The 17,017-nt window shown below is 42.6% G+C and overlaps 1 protein-coding gene across 2 annotated transcripts in view; it reads left to right on the top strand.

Annotated features, from left to right (window-relative positions):
• FKBP2 (FKBP prolyl isomerase 2) overlaps positions 1-12,538 on the top strand; it is a 69,750-nt gene extending 57,212 nt beyond the window's left edge. Inside the window, exons 5-6 of one of the 2 annotated variants that reach the window (XM_030218640.1) lie at positions 11,527-11,562; positions 12,399-12,538. In XM_030218640.1, coding sequence (XP_030074500.1) covers positions 11,527-11,562; positions 12,399-12,460 — 98 coding nt within the window. In that variant the 3' untranslated portion in view covers positions 12,461-12,538. The remainder of the gene's footprint in view (positions 1-11,526; positions 11,563-12,398) is intronic. The other variant, XM_030218639.1, reaches the window with a different exon arrangement.
• The last annotated feature ends 4,479 nt before the right edge of the window (positions 12,539-17,017 follow it).

The raw sequence follows: 17,017 nt of genomic DNA, 5'->3' as shown, positions 1-17,017 counted from the left end.
GTGGAGAGCGACACCTATGGATGGCTCTAAATGATTTGGGAAGCCACATGACTGCCCCCAGCGGGGATGGCCCATGAGAGTGTTGTTCAATATGCACCCATTGTCTATCCGGATAGTCTTGGTACCACTCTACTGCCGCCTTCGCTTGCACGGCCTTATAATACCATATGAGGTTTGGGACACCCAAGCCGCCTTGTCTACCATCCTGATAGAGGAGCTTACGCGCTAAGCGCGGTCTCTTTCCTGCCCAGGCGAAACGCACTATAGAATCTTGAAGTGATGACAGGAGTCGCCTGGGCAGCATTACAGGCAGCGCTTGAAATAAGTATAGCAGTCGAGGTAGCACATTCATCTTGACAATTGCTACCCTTCCAAACCAGGAAACCTCTAGATCCCCCCACCTCTCCAGGTCTTTCTTAATACCGCTACTTAATCCCTTGTAATTGGCCACATATAGATCGGATAGTTTTGGTGTTATGTTCGCCCCCAGGTATTTAATTTGTTTTTTAGCCCATCTAAACGAAAAGGACGCCTCCAGGGATTCCACTGTATCCTCTGGGAGTGTTATATTCAGGGCCTCCGATTTTGTCATGTTAACTTTGAAACCAGATAGTGTGGAATATTCATCAATAAGGCGTATAAGATTTGGGAAAGTAGATAAAGGCCGAGTAACATATAACAGGATATCATCTGCAAAGAGGGCCATTTTATGTATTCTATCTGCCACTCGTGCCCCTGAAATTTCTGGTTCTAAACGGATTTTAGAGGCAAATGGTTCCATAACCATGGCAAATAATAATGGGGATAGAGGGCACCCCTGTCTAGTTCCCCTATGCAAGGTAAACAGCTCAGAGTTACTCCCGTTCACTCTGACACATGCTTTGGGGGCTGCGTAGAATGCCTGGATCCATCTCCTAAATTGCGCTCCGAATCCCATAGCCTCTAGCACCTTGTACATAAATGGCCAGTGGACCCTATCAAAAGCTTTTTCTGCATCTAAACTCAGAAGACACAGAGGCCTCTGATGTCTCCCTGCCAGAAACAGAAGATCTAAAGTGCGTCTAATGTTGTCCATTGCTTTTCGGTGCGGCACAAAACCTACTTGGTCTGGATGTATTAGAGTCAGCATCAAAGGTGCTAGTCTACTTGCCAACACCTTCGCTAATATTTTAACATCGGCATTCAGTACCTATACGAGCCACACTCTGTCGGATCCCTATTTGGCTTAGGCAGCACCGCTATCCAGGCCTCCATCATGGTCAAGGGTAATGCCTCTCCTTCTCCCACCTTGTTAAACAAGTCAGCCAGGATGAGGGCTAACTCTGGTGCAAATTTCTTATAGAACTCATTTGGTAGTCCATCCAAACCTGGCGACTTGCCGGAGGGCAAACTACGGATGGCCTCTTGGACCTCAGTTGGAGTGACCGGCTGTTCTAATTTTTCCTGGTGGGGAGGGGCTAAAGTACTTAGCTCACTATTAGCCAAGTAAGTGTCGATTGAATCTATGGATGAGGCTATCTCTTGAGCATACAAAATTTGGTAATAGTCCCTAAAACGTTTACGTATCTGGTCTGAAGTGTGCAGTATCGAACCTTTTCCGTCTCGAATCTGTTTCACCATACGGTCTACCTTTTGTCGCCGAAGCTTAATTGCTAGAAGGCTAGGGTTACCATACGTCCGGATTTCCCCGGACATGTCCTCTTTTTGAGGGCATGTCCGGGGCGTCCGGCGGATTTTGCCCCCGCCCACGTTTGTCCGGATTTCTGGACAAACGTGGGCGCGGGTGCGGGCAGGCGCAGGCGATCGGCGCGTGGTCTCCCGTCCCCTCCCCTCCCCTTCCTTACCATGTTCCCTGGTGGTCTAGTGACGTCTTCGGGGCAGGAAAGAGCCCCCTCTTTCCTGCCCGGAGCGCTGCCTCCCCTGTCTATCATCCTTCTCGGTCTGGCTGGGGATTCAAAATGGCCGCCGAGAGTTGAACTCTCGCGAGGCCGCTTCAACTCTCGGTGGCCATTTTGAATCCCCAGCCATACCGAGGAGGATGCAGCAGGCAAGGGCAGGCAGCGCTCCGGGCAGGAAAGAGGGGGCTCTTTCCTGCCCCGAAGAGAAGACGCTACTAGACCACCAGGGCTAGACAGTAAGTGAGGGGGGGGGTATGTGATGGGGGGGAGGGGACTATGTGAGGGGGGGGGGAATAGGGGCGGAACCCGGACCTGAAGGGGGCGTGGCAGGGGTGGGGCATGAGGCGGGGCGGGGGCGGGGTAGGGGGGCGTGACATGTGTCCTCTTTTTCAGAGGACACAAAATGGTAACCCTATAGAAGGCGACCTGCCTTGTTGGCAAACTTGTATGTTCCTGCCCTGAATCTTTCCCGACCCAGACTTAACTGTTCCGAGTAAATAGAATCCAGTATCAGCCTCTCTCCACATAGTTGGCTCCACACCTGGGGTGACCTAGTTACCTTATGTTGGCCCTCCAGTACATGTATTCTTTCCAAACACTTCGCTATTTGCATCTTACGTGCCCTGGATCGCTTACTAGCAAGCTGTAGAAAATAGCCTCTAGAGACAGCCTTCATGGCGTCCCACACTACTGCCATTGTGGGCCCTGAATTTTGATTGAACTCCAAATACTCTTTCAACATTTTTCTGTATCCCTCCTCCACCTCCTTCTCCTGTAAAAGGCCTGTATTTAGTGTCCATCTCTTATCTTTAGTTTCTGTTCTAATATTTGGAAGGGTGACCCACACTGGGGCATGATCTGAGATTGTCACATTACCTATTCCAGCTTGCAGTACCCGTTCCACCAGTGTGGCATCTATAAACAAATAATCAATGCGGGAATATGAATTGTGTACCCGAGAGTGGAATGTGTAGTCTCGATCCATCAAGTGTGTCAATCTCCACAGGTCTAGAGTTCCCAGGGAACGGGCCAGTGACTCCAGCGCTACGGCTTCTCTTTTCCCTTCTGTTTTAGTGGCTCCTGTTCTGTCTATGCTCAGGTTCATGACTGCGTTAAAGTCACCCCCCAATATTATAGATCCCTGTGCGAATGATGTTAAGGCATGCTTCACTTTAGCGTAAAACTGTTCCTGCCCGCTATTTGGGGCATATACAGATGCAATCGTTAAATCAACCTGATCTATTTGGATATGGAGGAATATAAAATGCCCTCCTGGGTCCTTTTTAACTTGCAGTACCTTGGCCCCTACCTTGCTGTGTATCAGCACTGCAACTCCACTTTTCTTAGATGCCACAGATGAAGCACAATACACCCCAGGGTATCCCAAGCAGGAGAGAAATCGCTCAAACTTTCGGCGTAAGTGTGTCTCTTGTAAAAGAACAATATGTGGTTTCAACTGCTGTAGTTCCTTATAGAGCTTCTGCCTCTTTTGGGGCATGTTTAATCCCTTAACATTATATGGTAGTATTTTTAATTCTGCACTCATTACTAGACTGATTTTAAGCACGCAATTGCATTTTGCAGGGGCACCTTTTCAACACATTGTATTAAACTTCCTAATCTAACTACCCCATCAAAACCCCTGATCCTCCCTCCTCTGCCTCTTCCCTGTATCCCTTCCCTTGTCCACGTCCCACCCTCCTCCCTCTTTTGTATCCTACCATTGAATAAACTCCCCATTTCTCTTCCCCCCTAAATTATCCCCCTCCCTACTGTTTCACCAAACAGTGCTACTGGCACTGCTTGGGTTTGTCAGAGGAAGCAACCCACAACCCGAGAATACCACCCTTTCCCCATTCCATACATTTCACACATCCACATCTTTTCATATCTTGAGCTCAATATAACACTCATTCACATTATATCACTCAGTCACAGCCCCTCAACTGCAGATAATGTACATTACAGCAATGCATCTGTCCAACCGATAAGCATCAATATTTATCTTAGATCCTTTACCTCTCAGAGTCAAACAGAGTCAGTTATTGCTCTAACCAATTTTGGTCCCTGTCTTCTGGGTGCTCTGTCCAACTCGCTTCCACTTCTAAATTCTGGCTTTCGTCGCTGGCACAATCCCTGCGGGTAGCACCGGTGTGGTAGTCAGAACTGCTTCATGAAGACTTTTCCAAGCTTCAGAAACCTTATGAAACCTGAGTTGTTTGCCATTTAATGCAAAACTTACAGCAAAAGGAAAGTTCCAACGGTAGGTGATCTTCTCTTTGAGCAGAACCTCCAGTACCGGCTTCATGGCCCTTCTCTGCGCCAGCGTATATGCAGATAAATCTTGAAAGACAGAGACTCGTGCATCGTTATATTCCAATGTGGGAAGTTGATGGGCCTTCTGCCATACCCGTTCCTTGAGTGCTTATGATGTAAAGCGCACTACTATGTCTCTGGGTCGATTAGCCAATGTTTTACCCAAGGCTCGATGCGCACGATCTATCTCCACAGCGTCTGAAGCAGTGCCTTTGCCCAGGATCGTAGCACACAACGCTCGCACAATAGTAGGGACATCCTCTCCTCCTCCGGATTCTGGTACACCCCGAATTCTCAAATTATGCCTTCGACCTCTATTTTCGAGGTCATCCATTTTGTATTGTAAGTCCTCTGCTAGGTCAGACAGTTTAGTTGCATTTCTATCGCGTCATTAGTCTCTGCCTGTTCGTCGGCCTTCTCCTCCAGCGCCTCCACTCGGCCCCCCAGCTCACGCAAATCAAGGCTGATGGCATCCACGTGTTCCAGGATCTCTACTCTGGAAGCCTTGATTTCCTCCAGGATCGCCTCCAAGCACTTTGCAAGGTCTTTAGGAGCATTTTTCTTTTTGGGGACAGAGGCGCGCTGATCCGCATGGGAGGATGCCGTGTCCGAGTCAGACGAACGTCTTTGCTCCGGAGACGCATGGCGTGACAGGCCCTTCGCCATCTGCCTAGAGGAATGGCGCTCTCCCTCCCGATGTTGCGACCCTGTCACTTTACTCATTTAGATCAGTAGTGTGTACTGACTTTGCTTCTGCAAAAAAATCTCCAATAGGGCTGCGGATGGCTTTAGATAGTGTCTTGCTAGTATATGGAAATGCAGGAGCTGAGTTGTTAGGCAGCCATCTCGTCTCGTGACCCGTCAGTCATCAAACTTTTAACACTTTATCCCCACCCCACCCTTCTATTTTTATATATTTAAGTTCAACATTTTTATTGATGACAAATAATTGCTCACTTAACACTAGAAAAATACTGAAATCTAGATATATAAGTGCTTTTTTCAATTTCAAATTTTCTATTATCCGTCATCAAGATTCCCCCCCGTCCCACCCCTCTTTAGCCATAACAGTCTTAGTTACAACAAGGAAAGAAATTCTAACTAATCCAATACAATCCAGCTTAACTCTAGAATGTAACAAATCCCCTCCCAGTCTGAATTCCCCCCTTCTCTCCCCAACTTTACTTATTTAACTAACGTGGGAGCTGCTTGGATGTATGCTGTGTAACCTATATATCATCTGAACTACAGATTGACCGGTTCCGACCATCCAGATTTGTGCCCCTATTGTCATCAATAGCATTCTCCCTCACATTATATCTTCGTCTCCCCTCCCGTCATCCCAATCCTTTTAGGATGCTCCAATTCCAGCTCTCCCAATCCCTGCTTCGCATCTCCATCTTAGGTATGATATCCTATTGAGATGTTTGATGAGGTTTTGAGGGCCGCTTTGGCTTTCTTTATATTGTGTTTGTACGTTCTTATAGCTTTTCTCCATTTGTCTTTGTTTATTTCTGTTTTGTTTTTGACCCATTTTCTTTCTAGTCTCCTGCATAGTTTTTTCATATGCAGTAGCTCGTCGTTGAACCAGGGTCTTGGGTGTTTATTTCTTGTTTTTTGTTTTAAGTGGTGCTATTTTGTCCACAGTGTTTTCGCATGCTTCATCCCAGTTCCTCATGAAATGGGTGTCATTTGTTTCTAAGTTACTATGTTCAGTCTTCACTGTTATCCAGAAGGTGTGATTGTCCACCTTCCCTCTGGTCCTGAGTGTATGTGGTGATCTTGGTTTTCTGTTCCTTCGGGTTCTCTATTATGTGATTGTTGTTTGCTGGTGACCTATGGGCTAGTAAGTCCAAATGTCCTTTTGTGTTGGATGAGGTGCCTTGAGCTGTTGTGAAGTTCCATTAGTTTAGGAAGTTCATTAAAGTTTTGGTGTGCTGTCATTCTGTTTGTCTAGGTGCAAATTGATAACTCCAATTAGTAGGACATTTTGTTGGTTTGTGCAGGTGTTTGCTACAAAATCCATGAAATTGTCTTGGGCGTTTGTCCAGCTACCTGGGAGCCGATAGGGGTAGATAGAACAGTATGATACATAGTTGACCTGCGAGTGTTGTGTTGGTGATTTTGCATGCCAGAATCTCAAACGCTGAGGATGAATGTTTAGCAACAGGCTCAACAGTGAACGTGGATTTGTTTATTATTGCAACTCCCCTCCTATCTTTTTGCTTCTGTTGGTGTGTATTGTTTTGCATCCTAGTGGGCATAAGTCAACAGTACTGGGTTGTCTTCTAGGCATAGCCATGTTTCTGTTATGAGTAGTAATCCTAGATTTTCCGTTTTGATCTATCTCAATAGGGCTGTCTTATTGACTGCCAATCTTGCATTTATGTATCCTATGGGTATCTTGATGTATGTATCGTGACTGATTTTGGTGTGTTTGATAGCCTTTAGTTGTCTGTGCAATTTGGCTGTTTCTAGATTGTGAACTTGTGTGTTCTGGCTTGTCTTTATGCTGTTGGTTGTTAGTTGTCTCTGTTTTGTTGTTAGGGTTATATTTTGGTTCTTCCAGGTGATGATGATTTGTTCGGTGATGTCGCTAGTGTCTCGGTTATTTGCATTATTATCATGTAATAGAAGACCCATATTCTTAGGTTTGCCATTTTGAGATGCATTTAAGTGCGGGACACTGCCTGTCGGTAGTCCTGGAGTGGATCCTATTTAGGTACCATCTGATTATTCTTCTATGGGGTGTTTATGTGCGGGGTCCTTTTGGGGATGCTGTGTGGTGATCCTCTGCTTGTTCTGCTATCAGGCGGTTTGGTGCAGGGTCCTCGTGGGAGTTCAGTGATTGCTTTAATTTATACGGTCAGATCTAGGCAAAGGTTTGATCTTCATCTGTGCTGACCTCCTTTCTAAAGATACTGGTGTAACAGCTTTCAGGGGCACACTGTTCTTTTCTTCTCAGAGAAACGGGCTTATGTGGTCTGGTAGCCTCACACACAAGTCATCTTTATTTGGCTTCATGACAGGTTCATTGTATGTTCCATACTTGTCTAGACGCTAAGTGTGTCACATGAACACATGGCCACATCGAGATGAGGAGCACTGCAGGCTGCATTTGAAATTCTAATAAGGAAAAGAAAACTGTCTGGCTATGGGACTGCATCTCTGTTCTCTCCCAGGTCAGCGACTCTTTGGGTTCCTGGGGGCCATACACTAGTTATTGCAGGTCTACAAAGTTCCGGCATTACACACCAAGCTGGTCACTTGATATCTCTTTCCTCTGGAGAGAGCGAATAAAGCACAGTGTAAAGTTTTTGTGAGAGAATGAAGTGGCTGCTGGGAGACCGCAGCACGGCCCTCCATGGCTGGTGACATACCTGAGCCTTGTTCAGTTCTGCCTTGGATCTGGTCAATCATGACCTCCTACTAACCTATTTAAGACAATCCAGAATAAAATGAGTGGCTCTTAATTGGCTCCGCTCTTATTTCTTATTTCAGACATTTGAGGTACTGATTGATAATGTTGCTTCAGATTTCTGACCCTTATCCTTTGGAGTCACACAGGGTTCTATTCTTGCTTCCACCCTGTTTTAATATGTTCATGCCCCCCTCCCCCACACACAGCCACCTTTAATCAAACTCTACAGATTAGCTACCCGTGATTTGTGGGACAGTAGCTTTTTGCCTAGACCTTGAGAACATACTATTCAAAACTGCTACCTGGATGGGTGAGCACAAGTTTTTCTTAAAACACAGGAAAGACCGAGGCACTCAGGTTCTCTTACCCACAAGCCCTTATATAAATTGAACTCCCAGTGAAGGATCAATTTCTCTCATTAGGTGTTTTAATAGATAGCTATCTTTCATGTAAATTGTACATTTCTCGTCTAGCGCAGAAATCATTCTTCATGCTTCAGAAGATTAGCTCTTTAAAACCATTCCTGGACACTTATGCATTGAAGATTTAGTACACTGATACTCAATAGACTTATAACTACTATAATGCCTTACTAGTAAATATTCCTCTGTATTCTCTGAAATAACAGCTCAGACAGAATTCTGCAGTTAAAATTATCTAGAATGCTGCAGATATGATCACGTGACCCCTCTTCTTTATTCGTTGTAGAAATCAGTTTAAGCTTCTGTTACCCATAAGGTGCTGTATTCTGGTTTGCTTATTTTCTTTGCTTATTCTGTATCACTTTCATCGTCTCTACTGTCCTGTTTGGTCATTCCTTTGCTTAGGAGACTTAGGCTGGATTCTTCTCGAGAGGCAGCATTTAGTTGCTTAGGCCCAACCCTTTGAAATCAATGCCTTGTTAATCATCATTCTAAATCCTCACTGAGAGAAATTTGAATACCAAGAAGGCAGTGCATGCAAATCTCTTCATGCATATTCATTGTGGGTATTCTGAAAATCCAACTGGCCAGGTTGTCCCTGAGGGTTGGGTTGAAAAACATGCCTTAGGCTTACCCCCCCCGACCCAACTTAAATGCCTAAAATCAGTGATACTACACCACCACAGTTCATATTGACCACCAAACAATCTCATCTGTTCTTACTATCCTCTATACGGCCCCACCACATGTTCCTTCATGTGGTCCCTACCTTTCCTACCCCAACTTAACCATTTTCTGTATTTGCTTTACTCCGGAGTCTATTAAAACCTCTCCAGTATTATGCAAGCCACATTGAGCCTGCAAATAGGTGGGAAAATGTGGGGTAAATTAAATCCCTTTTCATGCTATCCACATCTTCGAGGATGTGTACCTTGCAGGTTTTGATGTTGCCCTCAAAAAGACACACCTTTCCTGACAGCTTTCTACAATGTTACTTAGAAAAATATTGAGAAGGATTGATCCTGACAGTATGCCACTGGTAATGTCCCTTTCCTCAAAGTGAACTCCATTTACCATTTCCCTTTATTGCTTCCCACTCAAACAGTTTCTAAATCAATTGTGTTTGGGTCCATACTAAGGACGTTAAGTTTATTAGTAATTTTTGCAGAACTGTGTCAAAATCCTTGCTAAAAGGCCAAGTACACCAGATCTAGCACCTCCCCAATCAAGCTCTGGGGTCACTCAAATTGATTAGATTCATCTGACAAAGTTCATATAGGAGTAGAGGCCTACCAAAACTGCTTTTTTCAGTTTCAACTGAAACTGACTACTTTCGCCAAAACCAAAACTGCAGCAGAAACTGATCGCCTGGTTTCAGCCGAAATCGAAAACTAAAGATTGGTTGGATGAATATTGAACCAGTGAGGCCTGGGGATTGTCAGAGCTTGCAGTTGGCAGTCCTCTGCTAAACCCACAGTCCCAGGAACTGTAAGCTTAGGCTGACACTGGGACAGCCATTTTAACAAGGATTTGTCAACAAGTTTGGCATATTTAGGTTCCCCAGTTAATGCAGATGTAGTTAAATATCCTCTGAGATAGGAACTTTGTAAGAACATGTAAAAAAAAAAATAATAATAATGGTTACCAGCTTTTTATGCTTTCCCAAACTGTGTAGCATTATGTTCAATGTTTTTTTTATTTAGTTATAAAACTGATTGAGGACAAGCATGATATAGATTCTTCCTAAAATAGGGTAAAGGAGTCCAAACAGTGGTCTACACTGCAGACATGATACCAGCCTGATGCACAGTCCAGAATAAAAAAGCCCATTGATGTTACTGAATGCGAGGACTATATGCTCTGAAAAATTACAGTCATGAGCACTACCTTTCTCAAATTTTTTTCTAAACTTCATTTCATTGTAATATCATTTCCCTACTAACACTATAAGCTGACTAGTACTTCTGCTGGAAAACAATCACTGCAGGTTCCTTTCTCATAGCATCTAGCTTCTGCATGCCACAAGTTTGATTAAAACACTGCATCATATCCAACAGAGTCCGGAAATTTTTTAGAATCGCCCAAATAGTATCCAAGCTACATATAATAATTTGAATAATGAAAGACCATATTTTACATACAAACAAAATAGCCTCTGCACTCTTGGACCTCGCTAATGAAAACTGAAACTAAAAGCTACAATGCTTTTACAGCAGCTGACTTTGCACCACATTTAGAGTGACAGCTGATGTCGTATCTTCAGGAGACAGGCTCATTCCTAAGGAGCTGCTTATCCCAGGTTTACAGACTTAAATTCCTGCTAAATCTTTGTATCAAAAGTATTTATTTGGAGCACTCTATTTACCATACAAACTAATATGTAAGATCATAACTGCATTACTTGAAATCGCATTACACAAAACAAAAAAACCCAGAGTAGCACCACCCGCTGACTAATTTACAATCTCGGGTAGTCTAGTGGTGTAGTCAGGGCAGGAGTGATCCTCAGTTGCTCTTGCCCATGTCTGCTCTATTTCCAGAATGGCTGCGTGATCTCTTGCGGCAGTCTTGTGAGATTGCTCCTAGAGGTCATAGCAGCCAGGAGTAACTATACCCCTAGATTGCCAGGATTATAAGATTCTCCTGAGAGGGGTATATACAGTTGGAGGGGGAGGGAGACAAAATAAGACATAGCACAAATTGTCGACTTCGGCCAAAACTGAAACCATGGCTGTAGCCTTTCATCTGAAACTGGGCAGAAAAAGGATTTTGGGCCAGTTTTGGCACTGAAACCGAAAATCGGTCGGCCTCGGTTTTATGTCAGTAACAAGTATAGACAAAATAATTCTGCTAACGTCATGCTATTGGTAATGCCACCTGAAAAAAGTTGCAAAATAAAGGCCCTCCTACATATACTGTATTTTAACACACATAACACGTGCATGCATATAACGTGCAAATTGTGGGTCTGTGTAAAAATAAACTGGTATAACATACCCACCTATGTAACTCGCATTATACTTGTTTATTTTTCTAAGATGCACTAATTACAAAACCAACATTTGTTTTTAATGGATTTTCTTTGTAGGTTCTTGCAGGCATTATTAGTGCACAAAACTTGCAAAATACTAAAAAGAAGAAAACCTTTAAAACACTCATTTTGCAATTAATGCGTCTTAGTAAAAATACGCTGGTTGTGCGTGCGGTTTGTAAAAACACAATGCATGCACTATATGTGTGAAAATACAGTAGTTCTGAATTATTAGTTGACTGTCTGAACTTCTGAGCATCATTCTATGCCTTCAGATAACTGTCCTACTCAGTCTGCTGCAGTTATGTCACTGGTGATAATTATTCTAACACTGCATGGATGGTGCATATTTCACTGCAGGAGATTTGGTGCTGCCTCATTGATTTTTAGGATTGGCTTGTGGTACAATAAGGCTGCCCTATTTCCCTTCTCATGCAGGTTACGGGGACCGGGGAGCTCCGCCAAAAATTCCAGGTATGTATATGCCCCCTTTAGACCTGTGCAAACATGTGACACAGCCCTCCAGTATCTCAGACATGCAGACTCTATCACCTTTAAGTAGTAGTAGTAGTAGTACTTGATTTTCTGCATGCCCCTGAAGGATGTGAATTGAGAGTCAGCGGTTCGGGTAATGTTGCATCAGCGCCATGGAGCATGCTGAATAAAAGTTCTTTAAAATCTAGTACTGTGACTAATACTGATTGTGTCCTAACATGGGATCCTAGAGCACTTCTGCACCTGTGACATTCACAGTTATTTTCTGAATTTCCTGACTCCTTTCTCCCCCAATCCCAACTTCTTTTCCTCTCCAGTATCCGTTCCCTTCTGTTTGTGCCCTTCCTGTTTGTTTGATTTTGTTCATAGGATTTGGTTATACATACTTCTGTAGCCCAGTGGTTAGTGCAGTGGACTTTGATCCTGGGGAACTGGGTTCGATTCCCACTGCAGCTCCTTGTGACTCTGGGCACCTCACTTAACCCTCAATGGCCCCAGGTACAAAAAAGTTCCTGTATATACTATGTAAACCGCTTTGAATATAGTTGTAAAAACCACAGAAAAGTGGTATATCAAGTCCCATTTCCCCGTTTCTTTGCATTTATTTGGTTTTTTTTGCATACAGTGAAACACACAATCACTCATGCTTCCTTCACACCTCTGCTCTTGACAAAGGGAAGAAGCCTTTGTCTCCAGCGGGGAGATGAAGGAATGTATGTTGGTGAATCAGGTGGTAGGGAAGAAGTTTTCTCTGACTGCCTAAGAATAGGGAACTGGGAACTAACACTTCCTTCTTTCTGATTGAATCATATCAGGTGGAGCGACTTTGATTTTTGAAGTGGAACTGCTGAAGATTGAGCATCGATCTGACCTGTAGGCTGTGAAAGGAGGGTCATGCTTTTGTTTTAAAGAGGGGAGGGGGGATGGAAGTACCCTGTCTTTGTCACGGGAGGGGGGAGGGAAAACTGAAAATGACATTGCAATTAAGACCTGTGCTTTAATTTTTTTTTTTTTTTTTTAACTATTTTGAAAAATAAAGGCACAGAGAAAAAATGTGTGTGCTTTTGCCTTATGGTTCAGCCAAAGATAGGATTGTTAAAGAAGTGAGAGACATACGTGCTGATCTGACTTTACTGGCTTGTGCAAGTGGAGGCCAAAAGAGTAGGAATCTTTGTGTGTATGTGCTTGTTTGCATCTGGGTGTGCATGGAGAAAGGTGTGTGTACATGTGTCTGCATCTCTCTGGGAAGATGTCGGAGTGTTTGTTTCCTTGTTCTAAGGAGATGTAAACCTGGCTTTAACAATCATGTGGCACAACAGTGTTATGCCATCTTCCAGCCTCGTGGTATGTCAGGGTACTTTTCCAACCACAGCTTCAGAAAGTGGAGTACTCGGTGCTGTGCAAACACAGGCACAAGAAGCAGTCCTTGTATTCTTGACTAGTATAGGAGTTAGAATGCAATCTTTCTCTTCACCACATGGTGTCGCCTCTTGTGCACAGACTGCATGCTGTTCTGGTAACCTGGCTGATTTGCTGGTATGCACTCATGACTATTCATCCTTGCACATTACAGTGCTATTATTTCATTAAGAAGCAGATAACTGGTCTGGTTGTTCATTTTCTTACAACATAGTATAGCATAACCTGTACTGTAATGATTGTGATATGTGCATGGGTGGGGAGGCGATCCCCTGATTCACACACGAAGTCAGAGGTGAAGCGTGGTGGTGTTAAGATACATAAATAAACCATAGCCATATGATGGAGTCAGGAGATGCCTAGGTCATGAAAGGGGCCCTCTTTTTTTTTTTTTTTAATCCACCTTAGTTCTTGTCCAGTGCTCCGTGTGTATAGCAGGTTATGAAGAGTTACGAGCAAACATGGTGGTAAAAAACAGGTTTGTAATTGGTGCGTCAGTTTAACTCACTGATTTTTTTTCTGCCATAGGAATCAGTCTGACTTGATAGTAACTGCTTTTTCAAATGTGTCAAACCTTGAATATAGGTTTGTGGTTCCTGCCATGTCTGTTTGTCCTTTCACTAGGGGATTTCACTGTGCTTGTCCTGTTCATCGTATTTTAGCACTGTTCAGGCTTTCGTTTTAGTCAAGTTCTTTCTCTAAAGGGTTTCACTGCGCTTGCACCATTTTTGAAACAGTGTTTTTCTCATTTAAGTATTTATATGGGCAATGCTTGAGTTGTTTACCCATAACACCATGCAGTATGTTTCTTTGTTCGTTTTTTTCTTACACATTTCATTGTGATCTCTGGTCATTTTAATGCATACCACACAAGTTCTTATTTTCAGGCTTTTTTTTGTTTCTAGCCTCTAATAGCATTCATTCTGTTTTTATGGCTCCTGTTTTTATTCTTTCACAGACTTTCCACCAGTGTATGGTTGTTGACTGCTTAGGGTAGTACAAGCAGGTACGACACCTCATTAGTTCAGCAAGGAATGTTAGGCTTTTTTGCACACGGATCTTTTTAGCACATCCTTGTTTTGCATCTTTTATTATTCATCTTCATCTTTTTTATGAGTTTCTCTCATTTGTTATATTTTTGTGTAAGATTAAGTAAAGTTTGTTGATATGTGTACCTATGGACTGGTGTTATATTTACATGTTTTAGATTCTTTGCAATGTTACTTTTAAACCTGTTATGTTAAGTTGATCACCATTTGTCTGTGTTTATTCTTTCACACTTTACACTTCTAGTACATATTTGTGATATTTGATGTGTTTTAGTTATTGACTCCTGACGCAGACCTATGGGCCGAAACGTGGTCTGCATTAAGTCATTGGAAGATTGAATAAAGAATTTTCTGCTAATCCATCATTCACTTTGCCTTTTTCTTGTGCTGAGCTAAAATAATATCACCATGGCATGTGGTCTGATCCAAAACATTAATGACACCTGTGGAGTCTCTAACAAAGGAAGAGATATGTGGTGTAAATGGCTTGAGAAAGTGGTCTGTAAAAATTTGACAATGGTTCTAATATTGAGCTTATATTTTCTTATGACATAATGGGAAGCGATCCTGATCAAATGCTCACTTGCTTTAATGATCTTAATCATTAAAACAGCAAAAAGTAAAGAAGAGACGGTAAAAAGTGATTTGGATAAGGCAATAACATTTTTGAATAACAGTGGCACATGCTTTGATGTATTATTTTGTATTCAGTCATGAACAACCATTTCAATATACAAGGTAGCATATACTTAGTACAATAGTACAACAACAGACAATGACCAAAAGATCAATTTTCTATTTCATCCCCACCACCCCCCCCCCCCCCCCCCCCCCCCCCCCCCAGTCATACACCACCCTGTCCCCTGCGCTAAAACACACATCTAAGAATATCACATGTCCGAGTCGTGGTAACTCAACAGCCTGTCAGTTCCCCAGACCCATGTGCTCCCAACCACTAAGAACAGCAGTTCCGCCCAGGGCCTTCAGTTATGAAACATCTAAGTCATTTAAGATGACAGGACAGACTCTTGCTTTGATTGTATTTAATGAATATAAGAAATCATAGAAGGGTTCAAAAAAAATCTTAAGATGAAGAAATTTGAAAAATGTAGAAGAAATGACCAAGAGTATAAACAAGGGGTAGTATACCCATGGCAAAATAAAGATAATTTTCATACTAGAAGATTCAGTGACCAGTGTTAGATAAGATATAGGAAGAGACCAAATGGCAATATTAATAGCACAAACCCAGCACAGAACAAGAGAGCTATTACTAGCCCAAGAACAGATCAAGCTAGTAAGAGTTAAGAGTAACTCTTATGAAGTCATTGACCCCCTCCACCTCTCTCTACACCACACCCCCTCAAGTTGCCATACCTAAATGGGTTTTTCAGTTAAAGAAACTATGGAGGTGACAATTCACAATAGACAGTCTGTACCAGAATCGAGTGGGAGAGAAGGCGAGGAAGGGGCAGAATCTACCTGCTTCACATTGAATTCAGCAACCTAAGGAGGGAAATACCATAGTCAACATTTCAAAAAGAGTACTTAATGAAGATGAAAGTGTTACTGAAAAGTGTGTCCTTTGTTCTTACTCTGAGATACGTCTTTAACACGTGTTGAATTACATAAGTTTACAAGAAAACTTAAAATAATTGACTGCTTCTCAGCTTAAAGTGCATGCAGTAATGACCTGCCTATCATTAAAAGAAACAGTAGGAGGTGACCCCCCCCCCCCCCCCCCCCTGGTAACGCCATGCCATTTTGACAGTTGAGTTGCTTGTACTGAAAGATATAGAGAAACTGGAACAGGCGAATTGGATTTTCCATAACATTTACTAAAGCAGAAAAGAAAGCCATCCAATCTGGTTTCAGATCGCGTTACAGTACTGGGACTGTCCTAGCCACCTTAGCATCTACCTTCAGGAAAGAAATTAGCTTAGGTAATATGATTCTAGTAATGCAATTTGGACTTTGTGGGAAAGCCTGACCTGGTTCCAGGTCTTCCCTAAATGAAGATCTTACAAAGTAAAAATGTCAGGCTCCTTTTCACTATCTTGGTTTCCTGATAGAGGAGAGCCTTACGGCACGTCACAATCTCCTATTTAATGTTATGATGGCCCCTTTAGGAGGGAGACTTGAGTCATTGTGATCAAGTTCTTTTAAACTATTTTATTTACGCCGATATCACAATTTGTATCCATTTTAACGGTGGCATCCATGAAATTCTCAATAGAATTAAAAAGGGCCTCAACTCAATGCAATCCTGGGCTTCAGAATTTAGACGAAAACTAAATCAGGGAAAAAAACTAAAATTTTAGTAATAAGTCCTCTTGACCATTATTCCTACAGCAGTTTTATCATTGACCATGTTTCTTATCCCCTGGATTCCACTCTCAAAATACTAAGGGTTATTATAGACACCTAACTCAGGTATCCTCTTTAATCACCAAATCTTTTAAATTTCTCTGGAAACTGAAGTGTATTAGGCCCCTCTTCTCAACTTACATTTTCAGACTATTTGTACAATCTCTTGTCTTGACCCAATTTGACTGTTATAATTCCACCTACGCAGGTTGCCAAGAATGTTTTTAAAGAAATTACAAACTGCTCAAAATACAGCAGCCAGATTTGTCCTTCATGTGCCACGCTTTGGCAGAGCCACCCTACTGCTGATTCAATTACATTGGCTTCCCATTAAAGCCAGGATTATTTTCAAACTCTGTTCTCTTATATTTCAGATATTATATGGTACTGCCCCAGACTACATACAAGCCCTTATTAATCTCTCTTCACGCAGTGCAACCTTTAGAGCAAGAGACTATTGTGACTCCATTTCCCTAACTGTAAGAAAGTAGTATACAAGTCAATTTATTCTGCTAATTTTAATTATCAAAAACTATGTTCTCAGCAAAATTACTTACTTTTCCATACATTTATGAAATCCTTTTCAAAAAATTCCTATT

This window comes from Microcaecilia unicolor, chromosome 11 (assembly GCF_901765095.1).
Source record: "Microcaecilia unicolor chromosome 11, aMicUni1.1, whole genome shotgun sequence".
NCBI classification, from domain to species: Eukaryota; Metazoa; Chordata; class Amphibia; order Gymnophiona; family Siphonopidae; genus Microcaecilia; species Microcaecilia unicolor.
The sequence above is the reverse complement of the archived record's forward strand: the minus strand, read 5'-3'. Positions and strand labels throughout refer to the sequence as shown.